General features: G+C 43.0%; 1 protein-coding gene across 9 annotated transcripts in view; it reads left to right on the top strand.

Moving 5' to 3' along the window:
• Positions 1-20,973, top strand: part of MITF (melanocyte inducing transcription factor) — a 101,478-nt gene that overhangs the window by 43,614 nt on the left and 36,891 nt on the right. For 7 of the 9 annotated variants that reach the window (XM_048315372.1, XM_048315364.1, XM_048315361.1 and 4 more), the window contains exon 2: positions 11,976-12,222. In XM_048315372.1, the coding sequence (XP_048171329.1) occupies positions 11,976-12,222 (247 nt within the window). Of the gene's footprint in view, positions 1-5,771; positions 5,958-11,975; positions 12,223-20,973 lie in introns of those variants that run through there. The other 2 variants (XM_048315362.1, XM_048315373.1) reach the window with 2 other exon arrangements.

Genomic DNA, 20,973 nt, shown 5'->3' with positions numbered 1-20,973 from the left:
TGTGCTTTGAAAGATCCTAATGGAGTTGTGGCAGCTCACCAGAAGGATGAGCTGTTTCTCTTGACCTGTGATCTGAAACAATACAGACCAAATCCAGCAGATACAAATCAAGGGGAATTTTATCCATTAGTTGCTTCCCCTAAGTGTCAGTGAATCCAAGGCTGGAGCCTGAGCAGAGGCATTTGGGACAGATGTTTCAGGTTAACAGAGAAGAGACTGAAGAGCATATTTTGAAAGATAATAACTGGGAGTATGAAGAGGGATACAGGAAAGCCAGTGAGCAACTCAAGTGTGTAATCTGGGAATAAGCTTAAATGCTGTCCCTCTATAAGGGAAGGAAAAGAAGTGTAGTTTTACTGTGGTGTGAGCTCAGGCAGTGCCTTGCAGTCGTGTTAAACGCTGGTAGGAGCTCAGCATGGATAGGGATTTGGAATTGCTGAAATCTTTCATTCCTCGAAAATGGCAAACCAGTGCTGTGTTAAAATCAGGGAGCCAGCAGGGCACGGTGAGAGCCCAGGTCCTCGCTGGTGTCCCGCTGTTCCTGAGGTCACTGCTGCGGGCTGTTTGTTTGGGGTGGCGCTGCTGCTGTTTCACCCTTTGCCTCTTTACCGTTTTTATCCCAGCTCAGGGCACTGCCAGACAGCTGGGGAAGAGGGGACAAAGCTCCATCTAGTGTGGAAAGGGAGATGTCTGGGAGCTGGCCAAATGAGAAATCCTGCAGAAGCTGTCTTTCGCTAGCCCAGGCATGGGAGTTGCTTTTTTAGCTGTTTTTGTTTTGGGGAGGTTTTTTTTGGTAGCTTGTGAATAGGATTGCAAAGTGCTTTGGCTGTGCAAGTGTTAATTGAGTAACTGGCATCCTGACAGCTGATGTTCATTTTTGGTACTCTGGAAGTGTTTACAGGATAATACCAGCTTTAATGCAACTTTAAATAGTCTGTAGTGTCAATTCAAGGCAAAATTAAATATATATCCTTCTATTAAGATTAGGAATTCCATATCCAGGTTGTAGCTGTATGAAGGGAAGAGACACAGAAGTATAACACTTTTAAGGTAGAATATCTTAGTTAAAGATGAAGGTCAAGATTTGTACAAAAATAAACTACAGTAACATAGATGATAAAATGTATTATCCATTTGTACTTGCATTGTCAGCTTTTAAAAGCAAGAAAATAGAAAATCATCTTGTTTGTTCTGGAGTTTGTAAAAAAAAAGATTTTTTTTTTCCCCCTGAGTAAGTGGAAAGCCAGTTACAGTTCCTGAATGTGGCTTTGTATCAACCTCTCTGATGGGAAAAATATTTTCATTGTATTAGACATATATTGGCAACTAAGTATCAGGCAGCTACTAAACTTCTGAATTCAGCAAATGCTTGTATGACCAAAAAAAAAAGGTTACTACACTTAAATCCAGATTTCTTATGTGGGTTATGACAGAAACATTTTTTTTGTTCTCCTTGATCCACCTGTGATGTCCCACTCTTACCCAAACACATGCTGCTTGTCCTCCTGCCTGTAGTACCTCTGCTGCAGCTCAGTGCCAAAGACCACTGGGCAGAATGTGTCCCTGCCTGAAGTGGTAGGTCTGTGTAATCTGTGGGAAGTTGGATCAAACATCTGTGTGGGTTTTCGTTGTTGTTCTGGGGGTTTTCATGGTTTCCAGTTTATTGGGAATATTGGGCTGCCTTTTGTTTCCAGCATGTTGAGAATATTGGAGATTGTTCCTGCTGGAGAAGGATCATGAGGAATAGAAGGTGGTGAGTGCTCAGGTGAAGTTTTCATCCACATGGGCAAGCTGAGGTGAGGGCATGGTTTGTAGCATTAACTTTTCTGAGCCAAGAAGCTGAGGAAATGACAGGGTCACTTTGCTCCAGCAACACATTTGCCAAGCATTTGTTTTGCCGAAAGGTGCAGCTGCAGGTCCTGACTGAGAGCTGCTACAATACTGCTTTTTAGGGACAGCAATACAGTTGGCTCCTGGGCTCCAGCAAGTCTGGAACTGCACATCATTTCCAGGTGACTTTGCTGCGTGTTTATGAACCTGCCTGACTAATGTAGCACTGTACAGTCGCCTGCTGGAGCCTAAAATAACAGAAGGTGTGAAACGCTGCTCCACAACAATGGCGGGTGCTCACACAGGTACTTTGCCAAGGTCGCAAATGCTAAGTAAACCAGATTAAACAAAGCTCTGTTGCAGGAATTCATTATTAACCCTAGTCTTTGCAGGATTTATTGGTTATAGCCTAAGCCCTGCCTTTATTTTTTTTTGTCTTAGTAACTAAGGCAGATGTGAACTTCAAGTCCAGTGAAACATTTTTTGGCTCTGGCCTCTGTTTACATGATTCAGGAGTCTGCAGTAGTTCCACAACAAATATAGCTTTGAACAGAAATAGCCATTCAAGTGCTGTGCTTCTGGCAGCGCAGAACAGATTAGGAGGGTCTAACAGAAAGGCTTGTAAATAGTTTTGAGTTGGCTGCTTTTTTTCAAAAGTAAACCAAAGGCTGTAATATCTTTTGAAAAGTAAGAAGTGGTGTTCCTGCAGCAAGTGACACAGACAGCATGGCTCAGGTGTCACTAAAGCGTGCAAAACATGGGCTGTGCTGAACAGTTTTACTTGAGAAAATCCCATTTTCTAGAAACCCAGCAGTTGTGTTAATTTTTAAGATTGTATTTGGTTGCATAAAGTTATTTCTGAGGATTTTTCCTGATGTCTCGTCTTTGAGATGTGCTTGTGCATTTTAGATGCAACATAAGACGTGCAGAGCAGAAGGGTGATTGCAAAATTAAATTAAGGCTGTGTATTATCAGGGCCATATTTGAGGTGTTGAAAGACCTATAAATAGATTAAGGAGGATCTTTTTGTATGTATTTTGACTCTGTGAAATCAAGAAGTATAAATGTTGCTTGCATGTTTCTATTTTGAATGAGACTTCATTCTGTACCATGGTTTTCATTTGGTATTTCTTTTATTTACATGTTTAAGTTATACTACGTTTAAGTAATTATTTTCCTCATCCTCTCTCTAATGTTCCTGAGCAGTTTCTGGTTTGAAACAAGATGCAGAATTATTTTGATGAGGGAAGAGGAGGAATTACCATAACAATCCTTGGAGATGCAGTTCCCTACTGCTGAAGGCTTTAAATCAAGGCTAAATATTTCTGTGAAAGATTGCAGTTCCTGCAAATGTGACAAATTTAAAATAGGATTTACAGCTGTTGGCATTTGCACTGTCCTGCCCCAGCCATCCTGACACACAGTGCACACCCCGAGGTTGTAAGAACACAGAAACTGTAACCAATTTGGGGAATCCCTGAACTTGGGATTTGGGAGAGGTACCTGATGACAGAAGGGCTGTTTGCTGGATGTGCCTGAGGATGCTGGGGATGCTGCTGGTGATACCGATGGACTGAAGAGGTTTGCTTCCTCTAGGAGCCTTGGTTTGGGACTATCTCATTGTCAGGGATGTTGTGGGGGGCATTGAGTGGCCTAAGCAAGAGAATTGAAGGCCACCTGTCTTTAGTTGTTTGCAGTTGGGCAACTCCTCCATTTTGCTTGGCCTCAATTAGTGAGTTTGTAAACATCGCTAATGCTCTCTTACATGGATGGCTGGAGATTATCCCACCTTCCTGTCTGTGCTGTGAAAACCCAAGGCAGCAAGTCTGGCACATCTGTCCTGCAATTGCAAATTGTAATTGAAGTGTAAATATCCAAATGGTTGGTAGAGTAACTTGTTGCTGAATAAGGGGTTTTTTACCCCCACCCCCAGCTGTTCAGCTTGCACAGTCACACAATCCTCTTTGCCCCAATAAACTCTTCCACAAATAGACAAAAATGTAGAACTATGAGCAATGCTTAAGGACTCAACATTGAAGTTCGTTTCAAGCATGGGTGTGCTGAGGCATTGGTTTCTGCAGCCTGGAGAGTTGATTTGTTAGAAAGAAGAGTTGCTAAAGACACTGATCTGATCAGGTCCCATAATGGACAGCTAGTGCTGTGGCTAGAGATTGAAGCGAGAGTTTGCATAACATCTGTCCAAGACTGGTTTAATGTTGAAGTTACTGCAGTGATGTGTTAGGGGTTGTTTTTTCCCTTGCACGTCGTACTCCCTTGTTGTGAGCAAGTCCTACATGCTGATAATGTCAGCATACCAAGCACAGAATTCACTGCGTGGTTTTCATCATGACTCTTTGGGGTTCTTAATCATTTAAAGCAAATCTTCCATAAACAACTTTCCCTTTTGCTCCTCAAGATCCTGTTTGCTCAGCATGCCAGAGCGAGGATGTCATCTGCAGGAGATGAGGCTTCCAGCTGCCTCATCCTCTTTGGAAAGCAATGAATAGTGCTGTAACAGTGGAGTCAATAAGCAGAAAACCTTGGATGAAGGGTTTAGGCTGGGAATTGCTGGTCCTGGTAAGCCTTGAGGAGCATGGTGGCTTTTTAGCTGGGAAGGAGTCTGGTCATGTGAATTATGGATACAAGCTATGGACACAATATGGTTGAGCCTTGTCTTCTGCTGAAAACTGCCTCTGTGGATAAACTTGCTATCCAGCTGTGGAAGTGATAATTTCTAAGCCAAGATATGACAGAAAGGTGCTGTGAAGCCAGACCTGGGCACTATGTAGTTGTAAAGTATCAAAAAGTGTGGTGGTTATACGTCATCTTCCCTCTCAGCGACGGTGTTATCGGCTCTATTGACCCAGATAAAAAAAGGTAAATTTTGCATTACAAAAACTACAGAGATTGCTAGTGGAGTGTTATCTCCTCGCTTTTTCTTTTATCACCTCTTGGTTGTTTTAGCAACCTGGCTTTTTGTTTTGCAAATTTGTGTAGAGCCCTTTAGAGAGGGAAGTGCCCATAGATGTGGTGTCTGAAAAATGGTTCAAAAAGTCTTTAACAAGGTCAGACTTTTAAGTGAAAGACAAATCTGCTTCATGCATTTTTTTTCTCTTTTATATTTTGGTAATATTTTCTCTAAATTTGTGAGGGAAACTTTGAAAGTTTGAGAAAAAGCATTAAACCAGTATTGGGTAACACAGTCAGCTATATTTTAAATTCCTTTAGCCCTTCATGGAACAATTTTGGACAATTTTTTGGAACAATTTTTGAGGTATTTGTGTACCCTGCATGCTGCTTTTGTGAAGGTTTCAGCCTGTTTGAGCAGAGGTGGAGCTGAGGAAATGGTGTGTGCACTGTCGTATCGACTCTGTACCTTTACAGATGCGGTTCAAGCTCTTGAGAGATGCGTGTCCAGTGGCTCCTAGGTGGAGGTTTGCCTGGGTGAGCTTTGAATGTGAAGAAGTTACATCCCAGAAAACAAATTTGTCTTGCACCCACCCTTTCCCTTCATCTTTTTGGTGATAAGGATCGTGAGAAAACGGTGCTATTAACAGACAGCCCTTATCCACTGATGGTGTTAATGGCCTGATCACACCCCTTTTAATTAATGAATGGCAGAAGTGCTTTCAATGCCAGCCCGTGTCTTCGGTTTCTCCCATTCCTCGCGGGGTGGTGAGGGTGGTGCAGCCCCTGGGATCTGCTCAGCCCACGGCTGTGCCGGGAATTCATCGCAGATCCTGCGGATCCGTGCCCACCAGGAGGCTGTGCGGCGCTCCTATGCAGGTGAGACGGGATGTAGCGAGGTGCTGACTCCAAACTCCTCGGCTGTTTTGGAGTCCTTTCATGATACCCCTGAACGTGCTGCCTCAAGCCCGTTGTTTTCTCCTCGGTAGGTGCTGGATTGCGCAGGTCTGCAGTGCCGGGAGCCGCTGCCCGCCTTGCTGCTCCGTGGGGATTGGAGTTGCCAGGTCCTTATCTGGAGCCTCCCCTGGAGACACAGCCGGCCCGGACGCCGCTTGACTTTCTCCCGGGGGTGCTCAGCAAAAGCCCTTGGACACAAAATTGGGGGGAAAGATGGAAGCTGTTCAGATGTTCATGCCCTGCTCCTTTGACAGCCTCTGTCTGTGAGTGATGCTTTCCCGGGGCACCGTGAGCAGATTATTGCGGGATTGATTTGGTGTGGTGGAGGTTGTGTTCTGGGAATTAAAGATACCGTGCTTGGGACTGGCCACTGTCCTCTACAGAGCCCCAGCAGCTGGGCTGACCAGCTCAGCTAATGATGGTGGGTTTCAAGAGGGGAAGACACATAATACTGTGTTTAAATATATATACATATATATGTCTCTTCTTCTGAAACTTCGTGGCAAAAACACAGCTCTGGGCTAACAGATTCAGTTTCGGTGTAAAAAGACTTGGTGCACTGTCACTATTATAATATGGAAGTCTTTGAGGATACTTTAGGTTTGCAATTATTCATCTCCCTTCTATCAGCAGTGGTAGTAAAGGATTGTAAAATGTGACCTTTGTTGTTTCTGGATTGAACCTCTTAATTTTACCTTGTTCCTTAATCTGGTCAAGATCAAGCTTTCCAGGCTATACTGCAAGCTGTGTCCCCAACTAAATGGGCATTCAAGCAGATCAACTTACGGCATTTTATTAAGTCAACACTCATGCAAAAGCCGCCTCCGGAGCTTAATAATTATTTACTGAGTGCTCCTGGGTCATGAGAGAGGTTTTCATTAAGTTCAGAAAGCATTATGTTCAGCCACTTGTGAAGGTGTGTTTTAAAGACAGGAAGAAAAATGGAAAACTACTACATGGTGTACAACAACTTAAAAAAATTCTTAGCTGAGGATTGAATATTTTTGTTTGTGAGGTTGGGTTTTGTTGGAGAGGGTTTTTGTGTGTGCATGTGTGGTTTTTTTGTTTTTTGGGTTTTTTTTCCAAGCAGGTTGGTCCACCGAATTAATTTGATTTGAAATTCAACCCTTAGCTCCTTGCTGTAGTTGGTGTGCATGGTGGATGTTGCAGGGTTTTTCCTTCCTTACCCAACCAGGTGCACTCAATGCAATCCGGCAGATGGCTGGGTGCCTTTTGGGCTGTGGGCTGTTCTGTGGGTGCAGCCCATGGTGTAGGACAGTGCAGGTCAGGATACAAAAGCACAGGAGGCACAGAAAACATTTAACTCGATGATGGAGCAGGGGCAGGCAGCCTGTCTCTTTAAACATGTAACCTTCAAGTCCGGAAACCTTTCATGTAGGAGCCTGAAACATAGTCCTGGCTTTATTATAAAGGCTGATAAAGGTCTCCACACCGTTTTTGTAACTGCTCTGTCCTTGGCAAGTCAGGGCATAGGAGGGTGCCAGATCTTGGGCTTGTTTTTTGTGCATTGATACTTCAAGCAGCACCAGGCAGTTGGCGCGGTGAGCGGAGCGTCGCTGTAACCCACAGTCAATTATTAAATGTTAGGAATGAAGTACAAAGTGCTCCAGGGAAAATGCTGTAGTAGTTGGAATCCTTTACCTTGGCTGAAGATGGGGGAAAAGAGACTGTGTGGGGGTTTTTTTGTTGTTTGTGGACTTTTTGCGTTTCGTATTAGACTTTTTTTGGGGGGTGGGGGTGGTGGTGTGTGTAATCTGGCTTCTCCTTGCATTTATTTTTTTTCTTTTGCTATTCTTCGCTTTTCTGTCACCCCTTTCTGAGGCAAACAGCATTGCTGGCTGGCAGGTTAGAAGCTCGTACAGGTGTTGTTGCTTCAGCCACATATACAATACAGGGAACAAAAAGTTTCGTGAGGTTTTACTGCTTGGTAGAGAGATGGAAAACAGAATTTGTACAAATCAACTTTAATTTTGAAGAAACTCTAGTGATTTTCTACGAGGGGTGTTGGGAGCTGTGTGGTGGTCTCTGAAAATGTCTTCCTGGAGGTCAAGTATTTAAGTAGCCACCATTAGCATAGAACAATCTTAATCTTTAAAGCAAGGAGATGAGAGATTGCCAACATTACAACTCAAATGTGGATGCCTTTATTTTCTCTATGACTAATTATGACTGGGATAAGGGTAAGACATAAACAAAAGCATTTAAATCCGGTGTTATTTCTTACCTCTGAGATCTGGTGCAGCTCAGTGGATTTCTTGAGGTGCTAAATCTGCTTTTCTTGGCTGATTTCTCCGTGGACTAACCCATTAACAAACAGTTGGCATGAATGGAGGGAGGAGAGCAGCAGCTTCCGTCTTATGTGCCATTTCTCAATTTAGAGCATCCTGCCCAGAACAAGTGGCTTTGAAGGCTCTTTGTCCAATTTGTCTAAGAAACATTACATTGGAGACATTTTTTTCTTAAAAAAAATTCAAAAATAGTAAAAGTTTCTAAAGTAGCTAAAAAGCAAAGTTAGTTTTTTTTCCAGTTCAAAGTCTCCAGGGAAGTTTCTTATTCAATGCATAGGTAGTGCAAAATAATGCTTGTGCATCAGATAACTCATAACTAATGCATCTGACCCAGAGCATTTGTTTGATCAATTTATAGAATCTGAAAACAAAACTGTCCAACAAAAGACGAGTTTGTCTTTTTGCCTAAGGAGAGAGATAAAATAATCAGTAAACATCTGGGAAGATTATGGTCTCTGTGGGTTGATGGCATCAAAATCAAACTTGATTTTAATGTGATCAGTTGCCTTTTATTATGCAATGGCCACCTGCATAATAACTCATGTATGCAGTAACTAACATTTCCCAGGCATCTGTGCAAAGGATATGTAATTTAAACTTATTTAATAAAGCGTTATCACTTCGTGATTAATTGGATCAGCACATGACACATAACTAATAACTCCCAGTCTGTATTACGCTGTGCTTATTAGAGTGCTAATGGATAACTGGTTTAATCATGTGTCAATTAAAAGGATGAGTCGGGTTCATTTATTGCAATTAGATGGTTTCCATAAACTGTTTGCAGGAAGTATCTGAATTGCATCTGTATTAGCTGTGTGTGGGCTCTGCTCCTGGCTCCACGTAATCTGGGGGTGAATCAGTTCGTGTAGGGGAGTTTTGGATCCACGTGTCCCCTGCTGGGTTGTTCTGTGGTACATGGCACCGAGCTTGGTCATGGGAGATCTGTCTGTGCACCAGCGCATAAAGGTCAAGAAGCTTTAAAAATAACCGTTTTCAAAACTGTCTGGATGAAGCTTTTGAAATAACAAGTTTTTAATTGCTTCTTAGGTTGCAAAAGTGAGTTTCTGGCAGACCTCCTGTTTGCTCTGTGGAGGTCTATGGTCGTGAAACCCAAACCATCTTCTGTTCCTTCTATTCTGTGCTTGGGGAGATGAGCAGACATGGTGGAGAAGGGAAGCTGGATGAGGGGATGAGCTGTGTGGTGCATGGGCAGACTTAGAGGATGAGATACCAAAGTTTCAGAGTTTTCCATGTTTGATCAGTGCTGCTCATGGCGAGTGGAAGGAATGCTGGTGTGGGGAGACTGTTGTGCACACAGGAGGAGCTTTACAGCCCTCTGGGAATAAATAACGGGAAGTCTGTCCGTGTTCCTTCCCAGTGCTTGTGACAGAAGCATCTGGTTAGGTAGGCAGGTGTTGTGCAGCTGCTTTTATCCCAGCATAAGCATTATTTTAACTCACCTGCACTGATGGTGTGATGGTTGGGTGCCCATCTGCCTTTCCCAGTTTATAATGGATAGGATAAGAGGAGATGGCCTCAAGTTGTGCCAGAGGAAGTTTAGATTGAACATTAGGAAGAATTTCTTCACTGAAAGAGTTGTCAAGCACTGGAACAGCCTGTCAGGGAGATGGTTGAGTCACCATCTCTGGAGGTATTTAAAAGACGTGGATGTGGCACTTGGGGACGTGGTTTAGTGGTAGGCTTGGCAGTGCTGGGTTAATGGTTGGGCCTGATGATCCTGGAGATGTCTTCCAACCTAAACAATTCCATGATTCTGTGGCAGTAGCTGCAGTCTGGCAGCACGTGGCTGTCCGCACTGCCTGCATTCAGGGCTCATCTGCCTATTTGCCATGTAAAATACTGAGCAGAATTGCAGAAGAAATGAAGCCTGGGAGCATCTTTGCTCTTTGGGGAAGAATTTGGAAGAACAGCATTTTCTAGGACTGTTGTCTCATTAAAAGACACAATACTTGAAGCTTTGTTTGCAATTTTTGATTAACAGTAGAGCCCTGAATCACCTGCAGGAAGCTGGAAGGACACTTGGTGCGAGTAGGTAAAATAATTGCGTGGGCAAGATGAGGTTCCTGACAGGAGCTGTTTGAAATGCTGTGGAAATAATTTGTCCTTCCTGCTTGCTCTCTTCCCTCAACCATTTTTTTATATGGGAAGGTTCTTCTGAGATGGTTTCCATCACACTTGGCTTTGGTAGGTGGAGAAACAGTTCAAAATGAAAGAAGGTAGGAGGAACTGCTGGGTTACCAATTTTGCAGCATTAGGTATCTAAAAATTGCCAGTAGCACACAAAGGAGAATGCTGACAAGTGTGGTACAAAATTGGCCTTTTTCCAACAGGAGGAGAATGAATCCTTCCTTGAAAGCAGCATTTGGGTGCCTTTTGTTTTCTCATGTATTGCAGTGGTCTCTGAGGTGGGATGCACAGTGTTATTATTGGTGGGCAGAAAGAAAACATGAGCACTTCAGTAATACATGTATATAGTTCATAAATAAGTAAGTAAACATTTTGGGGGTGCATGTTCAAACATTCCTGGTAGGAATGTGTAATCAAAACAATGGAGAGACCACTGATCTATAACTATCCTGGTCATGGAAATAAAGCATCTCTTCGGTTTGGGAATGTGAGAGTGGTTCAGATGTGCAGCCAGAAAACAAGCTGCTGGATTTAGATGTGAGAATGCTTCACCCTTAATTGAAAAGGGAGTGTTTTTTACAAGTATCACAGTCAATGACTTGTCTTGAGCAGCTAATTAGTACGATTATTCCGCAGCTGCATTAGTTTCACCACAAAGGTTTTCTCTTGTTTTATCAAAAGGATCAGTGTCTCTGTGAATGTTTCAACATGACAGGTCTTAAATAGCAAGATGGTCCCCTGCCTCCCTGCCCCCAAAATGTGTGCTCTGGAAGAGCAGTTTGATCTCTTGGGGCAGTAAGTGTGGGTTCTCCTTTTTTTTGTTTCTGCCCTGAACTGTGTTCAACATCAGTCCTAAACAAAGACAGAAAACTTCCAGCAGTGCTGGCTCTGGTTGTCCGATCACAAGCAGCACTCGGTGCCCGCAGCTTCCGAGCAAGACCTGGAAGGGATGCTGGCTCCCAGACTCCTGTCTCCTGCCAGCATCCCACAGGTAACAGCACTGGAGCCAGAGGTGGGGGTTTCAAGAGCAGCCTCCTCCTACAGCCAGGAGGGTTACTGCTGGCTTCCCAAGGCATAGCCCATGGATTTTGGTTCTGCAGGCTAAGAAAATGATGAGTTGCTCCAGAAAGTGTCCTTGCAGTCCATAGCAAAGTCCCATGCTCTGCTTGCCAGTGTCTTGGAAGTATCTCTTAGGTGGTGAAGCTGTGCTATGTGCTGACTTGGGCCAGACTGTTGCTCTCTGTGAAGTATGACTGGAATAAAGCTGTTACTGTTGTTTATTTTGCCTGGTTTTGTATCTGATGGTGCTCAGAAGATGCTGGTAGGCCTGGGTGGGAGCTGGGTTTTTTGTGGAGGTCTGTTCTCTAACTCTGAAAAGTCACTGCCAGCAAGTCCAACCCTAAGGTAGGATTTTGCAGGAAATAAGTGAACTATGTTGTGTTTTGTTTCCATGGGAGAGGTAGATTTACTTTACTTTGAGCTAGATCATTGGATTGGAGTGTTATCCATACCAATCATTAGACTTGCTACAGATCTTTATTATTTTTCTTTTTTAAAAAAAGGAATATTTGTGCCTACTACTATCTGTAAAAGCATTTGTTTTTCTCGTGGGTGGTTGCTGTAAGATTTGAAAGAGCAAATGGCTCTTTACAGCTGGATGTTGGTGTTTGGGAATGGTTTGGCTGCAGTCAAGTTAAGGCAGCCTAATGTGGCCACTAAGTACCTGAAGTAGGTCGGCTCCGGATTCCCCTCTCGCGGTGCCGCTGGAGCCTCCACCCCGCTTTGTGGAAGCTGAGCTGTCTTTCTCTGGTCTTCCCACAGCAATTCCGAGCATCCTGGCGCTTCCAAGCCTCCCTTAAGCTCCTCCAGCATGACCTCACGAATCCTGCTCCGACAGCAGCTCATGCGTGAGCAGATGCAGGAGCAGGAGCGTCGGGAGCAGCAGCAGAAGCAGCAGGCAGCCCAGTTCATGCAGCAGCGAGTGCCCGTGAGCCAGACACCTGCTATCAACGTCAGCGTCCCCACCAGCCTGCCCCCCGCCACCCAGGTGCCCATGGAGGTCCTCAAGGTACGCACCTTTCCGCTCAGGAGCTCCTCAAAACCCGCTCTATTTAACAGGGATGTGGTTCTAGGCATTTTTGGGAACGGAGTTTTGCAAATAAGCTGCACTCTGGCTTGGTTTGCAGCTTGTTTTGGTGGCCTGGGAGTGAAGAATGGAAGAACTTTTTGAAAAGTTTGTGTAACTTTTGTTTCCTTTCAACTTTGAGATCTCCGGAGGGCGGTTTTGTAACAGAACTAAGGTTTCCGTCATTTTCTCTTTGGAAAATGCTTCCCCATCTTTCTAGCACTTAATTACTTTAAATATGAAGAAATTATTAGTAGATAACAAATCGGTGTTTTGGTTTTTAAAGGAAAACAATGAAATGGTTTTGTAAGATGGAGTCAAAACTCTTTACAAAAGAGCTCCTCAGAAAGCCTTAATCTGAAATATGGGTGAGTTTCCAGCTACTTGCAACGAGTCTTTGTAATCCTTTTTTTGTTTAAATGACTTGTTTGCTATTAGTAGCTTTGGATTCCTTGTCCCACTGGAAACTGTAGGAGCTTGTTAGTGTCCCTCTGTCAAAGGGGATGTAGCTTGCTAATTACTTGGGGGAAAACGTGAACAGCTATAAGAAAAGAGATAATTTCACGCACTGCTTAAATTCAAGTAGGCTGAAGCAACGTGAAATGTGTGAGTAAAACAATGTCAAATGTTTTGGAGAAGTTTGCTGACATATTTCATGAAAATATGATTTTCACCAGTTTTGAAGAGTTTGTTCTGCATTATTGCTGGATCTTTTTATTACAGTTTGTTGTTTAGTCAGCAAGCATATTCTTACCACATAAGTTAGTTGAGCTTGGTGACAAACTGCTCATGTTTTGCTTGCTGCTGTTGTATGCCAATGATATGCAGTCAAAGATTCAATTTTAAAATAGACTTGCCAGCTCAAGATTTCGAGGTGGTCTGTGTGACAGGTCTATGGGGAAAACACAGGGTAATTTTATTTATTGAATCTGCATTATGGTGTTGTGTTGTGTTGTCAGCGCTAAAACTAACACTGATTTGGGACAGTAGAGTCATAGTCCAGTATGTGATCTAGAAGCAAAAAGGCAGCAGTTGAATTTTGAATTCTCTCTCTCTCCATACACACACTCTTTTCCATTGAAAATTAAGTATAATATTCTTTGAGGATGTGAGCATGTGTCTATAGTAAGGAGTCTGAAATTGTCTGGAAAGAACTGTTTTGTCTAATGTTTGTGTATTACTCACAATGTTTGTATATAACAATTTCTTAAGCTTGTTTCCATGTTATGACTGTAGTTATAATTCAGATCCAGCAGATGTGTAGGTGCTATGAATTAGAGTTTTTTTGTAATACACCTAGCTATATAAGCATATATTACATTTTCTACATCCTTTCATCCTAACGTGTTACAACATGAATTTTAGGGTATTTTTTAAACCTCTGTGAAAACTTGTAGGAAAGCATTTATGTTTTGATGATGTTTTACTGATAAGGAACGAGTGTAACATCTTGAAGAAGCATTAGCTGTTGTCTTTGTTGTTCATTTTGCAAATGCCTCTTTCTATGGGAGAGGAGCGAAGGTAGCCCTTGTTTTCTGAGGGACAAACTTCTGAAATCTCTGCAGCCAAAAGGTGATGCTCAGTTATTGCAAATGGGCTTCCTGGGACCTGGCTTGTCACAGGGTCTGTGTGCAAAGCTGTAACCTGCTGGAGCATTGCTAGGGAACTTCACCCGAAGGACTTGAACCTGAACCCTCGTCCTTTAGGATTCCAAAAGGGGTGTTTGTCCCCTGTTTCCCTCTGATGGATGGAGAAGGATCTCCTGGAAGGAGGTAGGACACCTCTCCTACACTCATCTTTAGCCCAAATAAGAGTGCATTACCCTGTAGAATAAAAAATTAAGAGAATGTGTCCTTAAGAAGCTTGTAAAATAAAAATTTTACAACTGGCAACAGGTACCTTTTGGCAATGGAATTGCATTTTGAAGGTGATAGGTGTGGAAATATGAGCAACCTGCTGGACCAAAATTGTCTGTCTTCTCGTCACCCACATTTACATAAGTAACAGTCAAAGTTAGCAAAAACAAGTCCTCTTGCTCTGTGCCTGTGAGAGGAGAGAGACTGCTTTGCAGAGTTTTGCTGCTTATGTTTTTGGTGGAGGAGAGCAGTGAAAGATTCACCTTTTTATCCTTACTCATAACAGTGGACCAGTTCTGTACAAGAAAGATATAGTACGAAATGTCAGGTTTGAAGTCATGATCTTCCTGAAAATTACCACCGAAGCTTCAGTGAGAGTAGGACTTGGCTGAAAGATCCATATAATTTTCTTCGTGGTTTTGGGGGATTGTTTTGGGTGTTTTTTTTTTTTTTTGTTTTTTTTTGTTTTGTTTTTCCAGATAGGATATTTGGCTCAAAAGCTGAGATTAACAATAACTCAGGATCTTCCTGGTGCCAGTGTGCTGACAGCCAGCTCTGCCTGCAGTGACATCATTTCCCTGCAGCTGCTTTTTACACTTCAGTTGTTTTTTAGCTGCAGACAAATTTTCCATATGAGCTGTACAGAAGTTTTAATAGATAAATAGGGAACTAAGTTGCTAACTTCATTATCCAGATGGTCTGGATTTAGTGACCTTAAAGAATGAGATAGACAAAAAGGGGATTTTTACACTTTCAGAAACGTTGCTCTGCAAGGCAGCTTTGTTTAAAAGTGATCTTTTTCAATGTTACTTCACAAACAAGACCAAATCTAGCAGCTGGTTTTGTTGTTGTTTTTGTTTGTTTGTTTTGGTACTTTGCATCAAAAAATCCCACTCTAAGCCTGTTGAATTTGCCAGTGTTTTGTGCTTTTAATTATGTTGTGTGACTTGCCCTTTCACCCATATCTCACAGTGTGAGAAGGAGAATAATACTTGTATATCTGAGGATGGTAATTCAGAATGACTGGTTTAAAAAGAAGCCAGAGGTGTTAATGAGCTTGGATTTTGTATTTGTTTTCAAGATGTCCATTTAGAAAGAGAAATATGTACTAATCTATGTCACATTGCATAGGAATCTCCAAATTGCATAACATAGTATGCTCAAGGCCATGTGAATAAATGGGATTTCATTTTCTTCAGTAATGACTTCTCATTGCATCACTTCTCTGCCAAGTAATGTAGCTTGGCAAGGTAGGAGATGACCTGCTGGAATTCAAATTTTGCATTGCTTTGTGCTGCCTAATTAAGAGATGGACTGGGAGTAGGTTTGATGCTTTCAGAACAGTATCTCTTCAACTCTAATAGCAAAAGGAAGATTTGTTACAGCTTTTGGTTAACCTTCTGCAGAGCTGGGGTTGGCTTCATGGGCTGGTTTGTCTTTAAGCACCTTTTCATCCATCTGCAGCACTACAGAGGGATGTCACCAGGAATTCTTTGCTTCTTCTGTAATTCAGCTTCTTTCTCTGCCTTGGGCATAGGGATATAACATAAAAAGTTATTTATTGGAGTAGTTTCAAGCCCTAAAAAATCAGGGCCCATTCCTGAGGTACAAACTAAGCTTATGTTTTTATTTTATTTAATTTTTTTAATTTAAAAGGATTAGCATCTTTGCAAAGAGTTCATCTTAAGATGTCCTCATACTACTTCTTCCATCCAGGTGTATTTTAGTTTTGTACACCTAATTAATATTACGGAGCTGTTCTTTTTGTTGGTGACTGAAGTTATTCTCTTGTCTGGTGGGAGTCCTTATCTGCTGGAGCAGAAGCACCATGTCAGATCTGAGTTTCAGAATTCTAGAGCTGGTCTCTGGGAACTGGTTGCTGCATTTCTGTGGGCAGGGTTAGCCCAGGAATTGAGGAGGTCATGCTCAGGTCCCTGCTTGCAATCACCGAGGCCTGGTGACAGGTTAGACCTGGTGTTCCTCAATCATTCCTTTGCAAAACAGTGCTGCTATTGATCCCATACCTTGTGGAGATGGGTTTGTTTGTGAAATCCGTGGCTTTTAGAGAATATGCTCTTGGGTCTCTAGTGAGGTTGGTCTCTTGATCAGCTTCCCCAGAGCTGTCTTGGACTTCATCGTTTCCTGTCTTCCTACTAGAAATCACTGAATTAGTGTTTCTCCTGTAGTCTGAGCAGTTATTTAGGGAGCATCTCCTGCTGACGTGATGGAGTTGCTGGGCTCTCCTTTTCATGTTGTTCATGCCCTCCTCCTCGCCCATTCCCTGCTCCTTTCCTACGAAGCAACTTTCAGGGTTCTTGTAAACTGAGTAATCTCCTGCTGGAGATTACTGGCGAGTTCCTGGCGGCAGCAGGACAACTCCCTGCCTTTGGGATAGGTTGTGGTACCCTGGCCTCACCTATAGGATAGTTTTCAGTCTTCTATGTCAATCCAGGTAGCTGATCTTAGAATTTTATTGTTCAGCAGACAGAAACACTGACTTGTATGACCAGAGTTTTACGTGATGTCCCTCTGGCGTCTTCACCAAAGCTGCACTGTAGCAGTCTGGGTTTGGAGCACACCACCCTTTATGTGCTTTCAAGAGACACAAAAGGAAAAGGGGTTTCCTTTTCTAAAACATCTGTAATACCCAGGAGTAAAAAACCAAGGAATGACTCTACAGGCTGAAATGACCAGCCATCAGGCCTTATTACCACAAGAAAGACTGCAGGATGCTCTGCTTGATTTTTGATTTAGTCTTTGAGAAGTTCTGCTAATAGAAGTAGAACCAACATGTTGATTAAAGCTCTCCTTTGAAGATTCCTCTCTTCTATTTAGTTTTGTAAGTCCATGTGTCTCCTGTACAGAATTGGCGGTGATCCTGAAGGTGAGCTGCAGAAATCCAGAGGAGTAGGGACTCATCTGTCTGCTCATGTAGAGACATAACAAAAACTGAATTGTAGCTATGCCGTGTGTCTTGCATTGCTTTGCCTTATTTCTGGATCACATTTTCTGTATAGAACAAGTATGACACAATCCCTTAAGTCCTTTGGACCCGCCTGCCCAGTGTGGCATTGCAGAAACTGTGGCTGGCTTGTGTCCTCCATGGGAGAAGCAGCACAGGAGCATCCTCAGGAGGCAGCAAGGGAGGCTCAGGGCCAGCACCGGCCCACAGAATTGCAAATCAGTTCCACTGAAAACATTACCAGCTCTTGCAGGATTGAAAACATTACTGGTGGGCAGCTGACACCCAGCCCTCTGCATGTTTCACTAAGCAGATGGGAGGTGGAAAATCGAGGGTGAACATTTCTTCCCTCTGTCCCTCCATGTTACTTGTTGGCATTTCTCAGTTGGTGCGTGGATGTGACACTTGCTGTCATGTTTTCAATGTGCTGTACGAGGTCATGGATTGGTGGAACCTAAAATGAGGATGTGCTGTGTGTCCCTGCTGCTGGATGCAAATGCTCCCAGGGATGAGGCTGCTGCACGTCCCCTTCCTCCTGAGTGTTGTCACACCAAATGCATAGCACCATAGAGAACTGCTGGACTTACCACACCCCTTCCTCCTTCTTTGTCTGCCATTGGGGTTTGAAGAATGTAACTTCTCTTTGGCACAGATGGGAGATGCGTGATACTACTGCAAAGAACAGCCTCGAGGGCTGCAGTGAGAACCTGCAGTGGTATCTTCTGAGCACCGCATAAACTCTTTGCAGGTAATAAGGTAAAAGCAGGTCTCCTCACCAGCAGATGATGTAAAAGGTCCATTTCATCCCCTTCTGGCTTGTTTTTGGAGAATAAGAAAGCAGTTCCCTTGCTCCAGGGGATCTGGAGAAGGTGGTCCTGCTTTGGGGATCTACATGTTGAGGTCTCTGCCCTCTGAACAAGAATCTCTACTTGTGCACATACTGCTATTCACCCCAAAATATCTAAGTGTTTATTTTATTTGTATATAAAAGCATATGTATGGAAGCATAGGCCACAAACCCATTTTTAATGTTTGTAATTAAGACATTTTAATAGTCCATTTCCATACAACAATGCTTATAATATGCTAAATATTTTTTAAATTGTCTGCCACTAAAGCCCTCAATTAGGATTTCCCCTGCTACACTGCCTGGGTTGGTGTCTTCATGTTAGATGTTAATTGCTCTTTTGGTGCCAGAATTTCATTGTGGCCCTTCTTTCTTGTCCTAAGCGAGGTGGAACCTTTTCAAAGCCTACAGCCAGATACTGTTTACTGATTTCAATCTCTTGCTTTATTATTCCAACATGTTTTGCCCGCCTCATGGCAGTATTGTGGACTGATCACTGCTGATACCAGAGTGGGTGTGGTTGTCTTTTACTCAGTGCCATCCCATTGCTGCAGTTTGTGCTCATGTTTCCACATCCCCACTTCTTCTGAGTGGACAGGAGAGCAGGCAGCCAGCCTTGCCTCTGTCACGAATGAGTGAATGCACCAGCACAGCCTCTCTCCTTCACCTTTATGTCATTATTCATTCAGACCTCAAATGTGCCACCACAATAAGCTCTTTGCATCAGAAACCCTGCATTTCTTCATTTTTGAAATGCCCAGCATTTCTTCCATTTGATATTAATGACTATTGGACATATATCCAAAAAATACCTCCTCCTATTCTTTTTCCAGTGTGCTTATTCCAGAGAGCGACCTGTGGAAGCTCTGCCTGGCAGGGAAGGCTCAGCAGCTGGCAGTAGTGTTCTTGGTGTAATAATTACCATAAAACTTCATTGTGTAGAGGACTTATCTCACAGTTCTGAAGAGCAGGAACAATGGGATGGCAAGATAAATGCGTGGTAGTGCCTGCCCCAGCAAATGTGTGTTTGTGGACACACTTATCTGATTAAAAGTTAATTTAATCTCACCTGACAATGGTAGATAGTAGTGTGTGCTGGTGTGTTAGGTAAGCGTGATGTGTATTTGCAATCAAGAACTTAGACAAGTGATTTGCCAGACTGAGTCTTGGTGAGCTGCAGATAAAACATTTAAACTAAGGTTATGGTGACATACCTTTAAGCCATCAGCAAATTCTTCATAGAACTTCTTCAAAGAAGAAGTTGCATATAACTACAGAAACACTGAAGTGTGCCTTGTGTCTTCAGCCTTCATGTAAGTAAAAGTGTGTCTCAGGCCTTAAACCTTTTGCTTGCTCAGTGGGTTGACAGCTGTTTTAAAAAACAAGCACTGGTCCTTGAGATCTGCAGTCAGTAATAGAGGTAAAATGTAAACTCTTGCTTAACACCCAGGGTATTAGACATTAAAAATGCATGGAATTCGAGGGGGCAACATACTTCTGTGAACAAGTATCTGATGGTTGACTGCTAGTGCAAAACACTGCTCTCACCCTTCGTCCCAAATGCCCTTTTCCTGTGCATGCAAACACGTGTGTTGCTGGGCTCTTGAGAGAAATGGTTGTTGCTGATGAAGATGTCTGATCTTTCCATCTTGTTTCTTCAGCTGTGGTCACTGTGACATAAAAATGCAGCTCCCAGAGCTGTGAGACAAACTGTGCTGCTGCTGGATTGTGCTGCTGGGGATGGGGGCGTTTCCTGGGAAAACGATGTTGTGAGCAGATTGGGAAAATAGCTGAGAAACTGCTCCTCATCACAGAGCTCTTGCCCTTGTAGGTTCACAGTAGTTACCTGGAAGTTTGAAATAATATTTCTGGCACAAAGGAAATCAGGATGTACTCAGACAAAATGATACAGACATCTGGAGGTCCAAGCTCTGATTGCTTTTTGGAAATTCTTGGTGGTTTGTATCCTAGTTGGTGGTCTTGAGGATTTGCTGTCTTCCCGCTGGCAGGGTAACATCCACAAAATTAAGAAGAGCTTGCTAAGTTCGGTCTGTTACAGCTTCAAAGAACTCTTTTTTTTATGGTCTAGACATATTATCTGCTGGCTGAGTTACCAGACCTTGGGAAAATGGTGGTTCACCACGTGTCAGTGGCTGTTTTGGACCTGCAGAAGATGAGTTAATCTTCTGCAGATTAAGATTTGTAGGTGCCCATAGTTGTGGGTATTAAGAGCATTGATGAGGCTCCAGAGCCCCCAGCTAACAGGTTTGAGCAGCTTGTACCAAGTCCTTTGTCAGGCAACATGAATTTAATAACCACCTTAGTCCTGGAGCCAAGGCTGTAAGAACGGGGTGAGTGCTGGTCACTGCAGTTGTGTTTGCTGAAGCCATGGCTTAATTTAGCAGAAAATAGTGCCCAGAGCCACACACAGTGCTGGAAAATGTGGGGGCTCGGGGGACATCCAGGGGGGCCTCTGCTGACACCTTTGATAGGCGTTAGATTTTAAATGTGAAAACTCAGATCTGCTTAAAGTAATCTTTGGGTATTAGGTATACTCACAAATATTTCAGTTCTGCAGCCGGTTTGGCAGCATTATTCTCTGAGATGCTGAACCTGTGCAGTGAATGAATTCAAAGTGACAAGCTGGAGACATTCCTGCCATTCAAGAGAGGCTTAAGGAATTTCTTATTGGCTAAATTACAAATATGTAGCATTTTGCCCAGCACTGCATGGCAATTTCAACCTGCCTGACCGTGACAAGATTAGCACTTTTCCTCCCCCTCCCCAGCAGTAATTTAAAAAAAAAAAAATTTAGATTAAGAAGTACCAGGCAGAGATGCAAAAGCTTGAAAGAGTGAAAACCAGCCTTACCTTGAATGATTCTGTCTGTCATTGGATTGGTTCCTTAATTAGCCCCATGTCCTTTAACCTCTTGAGAAATAAGTAAGGGATAAATTTGGGGATAAAGACAAAGACGCCTGGAGATTTACCACACACCGCTAGGTAATTCATCAAGGAATGTTGGTAAT

This window comes from Corvus hawaiiensis, chromosome 11 (assembly GCF_020740725.1).
Source record: "Corvus hawaiiensis isolate bCorHaw1 chromosome 11, bCorHaw1.pri.cur, whole genome shotgun sequence".
Lineage (NCBI taxonomy): Eukaryota > Metazoa > Chordata > Aves > Passeriformes > Corvidae > Corvus > Corvus hawaiiensis.
The sequence above is the reverse complement of the archived record's forward strand: the minus strand, read 5'-3'. Positions and strand labels throughout refer to the sequence as shown.